Genomic DNA, 6,705 nt, shown 5'->3' with positions numbered 1-6,705 from the left:
GTCTCAAACCAATGAAACCATGGTCCACAACTTTGGAATGTGCCCACACTCCAAAAAGGAAGAAGTTGATCCTAAGAAAGTGAGAAAACGGTAATCTTTAATGTTGCAAATGCAAAAAGTTAAGAGTTGTGTAAGTCAAAATAGATAAAGATTAGAAGAGAAAAATGGCTACTAGAAGGTTTCTTCTTCGAGCAGCCATTTGGAAGCGTAGGGCATATCTCTGGAAGGGGCAGTTTTTGAGTGTCGCTTTAAGCGTAACAACTAACTTATACACGATGTTTATATATGTCAAACAAACGAATGTACGACATGTCTATCGCATAGAAAATTTTGTCATTTAATCATGATTAAGTGACATTGTTTCCCACTTAATTTGTGATTTTTATTATTAAATTATTTTATTTAGTATAAGCAAGAAGTAAGCAAGTATGTTCCACTTATGAATTAGGCCAAACTGAGGACACGTGCGGAGAGGCAAGAATAGGTTCCTGATTAAGAAGACAAAATTGAATAGAAAAATTAACCACAGTTCTAGAAGGCTGAATAATAAACCATTTAGCCAAAATAAGCGGATAAAGCAGATTCCGATTTTGTATTGACAATTCCAACTTCCAGAACACTTTCATTGTCAAAACTACAGAAAAGAAAAAAGGTAGAAAAAGAAAGAAATCCGGAGTAGTTGATTAGTCAACTAATGGTGGCTAAAACACATATTTTCCACGTTGTGTCCTTCCCACCACTTTCGCCAAGCCCCCAAAAAAGCCACACCACACACGAATTTGGTGGCTAGCTATATATAAATATAGATGCACGTCTTCCATTGTAAACATATATTTTGTATACATTGCATTTTTTTTCTTATTTGGAGCAACAACAAAAAACAAATTGTGAGAAAGTGAAGATGGGAAACTGTTTGAAACATGAATCATCCAATATGGTATGGGCAAGAGATGACTTAGAACCAGTGTCACCTACAGGTATTGTTGCAGAGAAAGAAAGTCTGCTGGGAATTAATACTAATAATAGTAAGAGAGGGATGAAAATCAGAATAACAAAGAAGGAGCTGGAGGAAATGCTAGGAAGAGTGAACATGCAGATGCAGGGCGTGACGGTGGACCAAGTTTTATCTGCAATGTTGATGAATTCCAGGGCTGATGGCTCTCATCATCATAATATTCAGCGTAAACAGTTCTCATCATGGCGTCCCCGTCTTCAAAGAATACCTGAGGTCTATTAAAAGTGACTACTGATCACTGTATTGGTGGAAAAGTAGACTCGTGGATTATTGATATGCTGGCAGCTTACATAAGAGTCAAAACGATAAAGGAGAGTGAAGATTAGAGAAGGCATGGGTAAAACACCCTCGGGATCGTTTACAAAAATATCGTACCTGACAGCTGGAAAAGAAGAGATAGGCGCGGGATGGATAAGACCACGAGGGAGGTAGGCTCATTAATAGCCACGAATAAGAAAAGAAACCAGCATAATTTTGGATTGTGCGCGATTGGCTATTATTACCATAACCGTTACAATTTACCCATGTAACGGGGTAATCAATGTAATAAATAACAGTAACATACGAGAATTAAGCAAGACAAAACAGTTACATATTGTACCCTTATATAAACTATCTTACTATATCTTGTACGATCATCGGAAAATTCACGAAATTAAATTGTCAATCACTTATATTTTATTCTGTGTTATTTGAAAGATCTTGTTCTTTTCTCTTGAAAGGAAGTTGCGATTATCAATAAGATTCATTTTTCCTTATTCTTTCAATATTTTGTTTTCACTAGTTCTGGATACGTGCGTTTCACGTGCAACCTATATTAATTAATATAAAATTTTAAGAAAATAATATTTATTTATATAATTAAAGAAAAATAAGTTGATGCATGACATATATATTCAGAAACACAAGAATGAGTATATTTATCACATTATTAGTATTGAAATTTGTGACTTTGAAATTGAAACATAAATGATATACTTCCAATAAGATTTGTAAAATCGTAAAGCAATTGCATAATTGGATTCTCTAAAAGATTTTCAAGTTTTCATAGAAATTATAAAATTTTAAGAATCAAACAAATATCATTCGTAACCACCATAAGATAATATAGAAGAATGCTTTTTTTCTTATCATTTGCACTGCTACTATTAGGAGTGGAAGTAGGGGTGGAATGCCCAATTCTTTTATATTATATACACATAATAACATAATAGATGTTGAACTCTTTAGTAAGAATTCTAGCTCTGTCACAGCTATTATCACTTGTGAATAACGATTGGTTCAAGTAGCTATAGAAAAAATTGTGTTGATAACATATATATTTTGTGCATAACTTGTAAGTATAACATTTGGTTTTTGAGGAGCAAATTTGACTTATTCCCGCTCCAGGTAATTGAAAGAGATTGTAAAGAGATTTTTTTTTCCAATGCTACTAGTCTACCACCAACAAAATGAATTTTCATGCCACGAAACTCATTTCCATATTATGTCCCTACATAAGATACCTTGCAAATACATGGTTATTGTTGGTCTAGATAGCACTTTTTTGTGACATAACTTCTCGATATTTTGATAAAACAGCGTGTAGAAAAGAATATATATCAACTGTTAAAACCGAAGAGAATACTTCGATAATAATTTGTATCAGTTTGAAGTTGAGTGGCAGTAGTTGTGTACCGTGTCAATGAAACATGATATTAATTATAGAGATCGGGAGTTGGCGAAGAGTACCACAACCAAAATATCAATAACATATTACCTATATATTGATATTTGTTATTATAAAACAATAAAAGAAGAAGAAGAGCACTACATAGAAAAGTAGAGAGAAAGAATTCTTATTGATTTGGGATGAGTTACAATGGAATAGAACCCCTCTATTTTATAGGGGAAAAATGACTTAGCCACCAAGTTACAAACCCTAAAATCTCTCTATAATATAGACATTCACCTTAAATACAATTCTATTTATAACACTCCCCTTGAATATCTATTCAACAGGTAGTGTGCCTCGTTAAAACCTTAACTAAAATAAAACCTAGTGGGAAAAAATTCTAGTGAAGGAAAATATAACGACCCGAACGGTTGTTTCGAGAGTTATAGCCCATTTTCCCCATTTCTGCTTCCTTTGTGCTTTTCAGCTATATTATGATATACCGGGTTAGTTGGTTCGGGTCCGTAGTGATTTCAGAGTGGATTGAGACACTTAGTCTCTAAAGTAGAAGCTTAAGTTGGAAAATTCAACCGAATGTTGACCTATATGTAAACGATCTCGAATTTGAATTTTTATAGTCTTGTTAGCTCCGTTAGGTGATTTTAGACTTAGGAGTGTGTCCAGAATATAATTTGGAGCTCCGTGGTAGAGCTAGGCTTGAATTGGCAAAATTAAAAATTTGGCGATTTTCGGTCAACAGTGAAAAATTTGATATCGGGGTCGGAATGAAATTCCGAAAGTTGGACGTTCATGGTGTAATTTTTGACGTGTGTGTAAAATTTGAGGTCATTCGTACGTGGTTTGGTAGGTTTCGGCGTTGTTTGTGAAATTCGGAAGATTAAAAGTTCTTAGGCTTGGATCAGAGGGTAATTTGGTGTTTTGATGTTGTTTTGAGTAATTCGAAGGTTCGACTAAGTTTGTATGTTGATATATGACTTGTTAGTATTTTTGGTTGAGGTCCCGAGGGTCTCAGGGGTATTTTAGATGGTCGACGGATTGGTTTTTGGTGTTTGAGAGTTGCTGGTGTGAATTCTGCTGGTGTTTCCGCACCTGCGGAAGAGGAGCCGCAGGTGCGCTTGGGAAGTCGCAGGTGCGGCAGTGCTGGGCTAGGCAAGATGCACAGGTGCGAGATAATGATCGCATCTACGAGCCTGCAGGTGCGAAACCTGGGGCGCAGATGCGGAAGGGCGGAGTTGGTCAGTTTTTGCAGAAGCGGAGTGTGACTGCGTAGGTGCGTGATCCGTAGGTATGAGGTTTGTTCGCAGATGCAGAACCTAGGTTCCTAAGCGAGTTCTGAACATGCGATAGATTTTTCGCAAGTGTGGCGGCGCAGAAGCGAGAATTGGTCCGCAGGTGCGAAAAGCCTGGGCAGAAAGTATAAATTGCACACTTCGCGAATTTTGGTCCATTCTTCACCATTTTCAGCCGGTTTTGAAGCTTTTGGGAGTGATTTTGAATAGGGATTCAAGGGGATATCAGTGAGGTAAGTTGCTTGAGCCCTAATACTCGTATATATGGTGATTCTCCATTGTTTAATCTTGTAATTAATGGAAATTAGGGGTGAAAATGAGGGGTTAGGGCTTGGGATTTTTGTAGAGATTAATTTAAAGATTTGAAGGACCAAATGATGTTGGATTTTGATAAATTTTGTATGTATGGGCTCGTGAGTGGATGAGCTTTTTAGTTTTGTAATTTTTGTCTGGTTTCAAGATGTGAGCCTTGGGTCGGGTTTGAGCCAATTTCGGGTTTTTGGTCTAAATTGGTAGTTTTTTATGTGGAATTCATTTTGTTAGCATAAATTGATGGTATTCTACTTATTGTGAATAGATTCAGAGCATTTGGAGGCCGAATCGAGGGGCAAGAGCATCGCGGAGTAGGGATTTGATCGGTTTGAGGTAAGTAATGATTGTAAATCTAGTCATGAGGGTATGAAACCCCGGATTTCGTATCATTTTACTATTTTGAGGTAACGCACATGCTAGGTGACGGGCGTGTGGGCGTGCACCGTTGGGGATTGTGACTTGGTCCGTCTCGTAGCAACTGTAAAGTTGCATATTTTGTTGAAACTATATGATACTTATGAGTTTTAGAAATGAGTTTCTGTAAATTGGGCGGAATGCCATGTTTGGGCCTTGTGCCAGTGCTGTTTGGACCCATAGGGGCCTTTTTCTTACTATCCTCTCACTGTTTTCGATTGAAAATCTATACTCAGTCATGATTATACCTGTTTATTGCATAACTTAGTTTTATTACTCTGTTTTGATGCATATAAATGTTGTTTTGGTCTGAATACCCTGTTTTACTGAGAGCCCGAGTGGCTTGAGAGGTTTATTACTGAGTGAGGCCGAGGGCCTGATTTGTGAGGATATTTATGGGATCGGATTGCACGCCCAACATGTTTGATATATGCCGAGGGCCTGATTGATTTATGCCATGATTTGGCTTGATATAGCGCTTGGGCTGAAGGAGCCCCTCCAGAGTCTGTACACACCCCTAGTGAGCGCAGGTAGTTACTGAGTGAGAGTGCCGAGTGACTAGGAGGCATGAGTGATTGTGAGGTATGCTTGAGAGGCTGTATATGAGTAATTGTGAGGTATGCCCGAGGGGATGTATACGAGTGATTGCGAGGTTTGCCCGATGGGCTGTATACGAGTGATGTTGCCCGAGGGGCTGATTATGATTTTATTATTTTTTTCTCACCTTTGCATTGAGCCTCTGTTTGAAACTGTTGAAAAATATCTTTAAATGATTTTTACTGGAACTGGGTTTAAACGAGATGATTTGATTCAAACATTGATTTTTAAAGCATGTTGTATTTTACCGAGATTTCATGATATGAACTTTATATGCTTCATTGCTCATCACTATTGCTCAGTCTTTATTTACTGTTGTTACTTACTGAGTTGGCGTACTCACGTTACTCCCTATACCTTGTGTGCAGATCCAGGTGTAACTAGACACGGTCGCAACTGTTGACTATTTCAGTTGCAGATTTTCTCGGGGATAGCAAGGTAGCTGTTGGCGATCGCAACACTGCTCTTCTCCCTCTTATCTTCCCTTAGTTGTATTTAGTTATTTTCTAGACTAAGTTAGTCTCGATATTATGAGACAAATTGTAGTAGATGCTCATGACTAGTGACACCCCGATGTCGGGATTTTATTTTCTGCACTTTTGGTTTGATTTGAACTCATTTACTAAGGTTTTTATGTTAAATAGCCTTGAAATTTTCTTTGAAATTAAAATATCAGTTTGTTTTGGAAATGAGTCGGCTTGCCTACTTCCACGATAGGAGCCATCACGACAGGGTTAGTTTGGGTCGTGACAGAAAAAGAGTACACATATCTAACAATACGCTTTTTGGTTGCCTCATTAAACACCTTGCAAGGAAAATCCAATGGGATAAAACCTTGTAAGGTAAAAAGAGTACAACGTGTATTAACTCTCCCTGAAAAAAGTATCAATTCACATCTTTAAGACTTAACATTCCAATCTTGTGCACCATCTTCAAAAGATCGTTGGTAGAGATTCGATAAATAAATCAACCATATTAACTTGAATGAATATATTGCACCTTGAAATCATCATTCTTGATAGATATGCAATGTCTTCATATGATGTCGGCCTTTTCAATATCTCCATAGAGATTTTATCAATCATATTATCATGTGTAACGACCCGGTCGGTCATTTTGAGTATTACAACCCCGGTTCTCCATTTTTTGCTCAAATTATACTTTACAGTTGTTGTGTGACTTGCCGGGGTAATTGGTTCGGGTCCGGTGAGGTTTTGAAATGAATTGGGACACTTAGTTCCAAGGTTTAAAGCTTAAGTTAAAATAGTGACCGGATATCGACTTATGTATAAACGACCCTAGAATGGAGTTTTGATGATTCCAATAGCTTCGTACGGTGATTTTGGAATTAGGAGCGTGTCCGAAAAATTATTTGGAGGTCCATAGTGGAATTAGGCTTGAAA

At 37.3% G+C, this 6,705-nt stretch overlaps 1 protein-coding gene across 1 annotated transcript; it reads left to right on the top strand.

The window, feature by feature from the left end:
- The first annotated feature begins 901 nt into the window (after positions 1-901).
- On the top strand, positions 902-1,237 carry LOC107805380 (uncharacterized). Its single transcript, XM_075235505.1, has one exon. It carries the CDS (start codon positions 902-904, stop codon positions 1,235-1,237), a length of 336 nt encoding a protein of 111 aa, XP_075091606.1.
- The last annotated feature ends 5,468 nt before the right edge of the window (positions 1,238-6,705 follow it).

The sequence above is a fragment of the Nicotiana tabacum genome, chromosome 17, assembly GCF_000715075.1.
Source record: "Nicotiana tabacum cultivar K326 chromosome 17, ASM71507v2, whole genome shotgun sequence".
NCBI lineage: Eukaryota > Viridiplantae > Streptophyta > Magnoliopsida > Solanales > Solanaceae > Nicotiana > Nicotiana tabacum.
This window is presented reverse-complemented; position numbering and strand designations above follow the sequence as displayed.

Bases quoted from the DNA above. Each gene is read 5' to 3' on its own strand.
- LOC107805380 (XM_075235505.1), top strand. From the start codon at position 902: ATGGGAAACTGTTTGAAACATGAATCATCCAATATGGTATGGGCAAGA.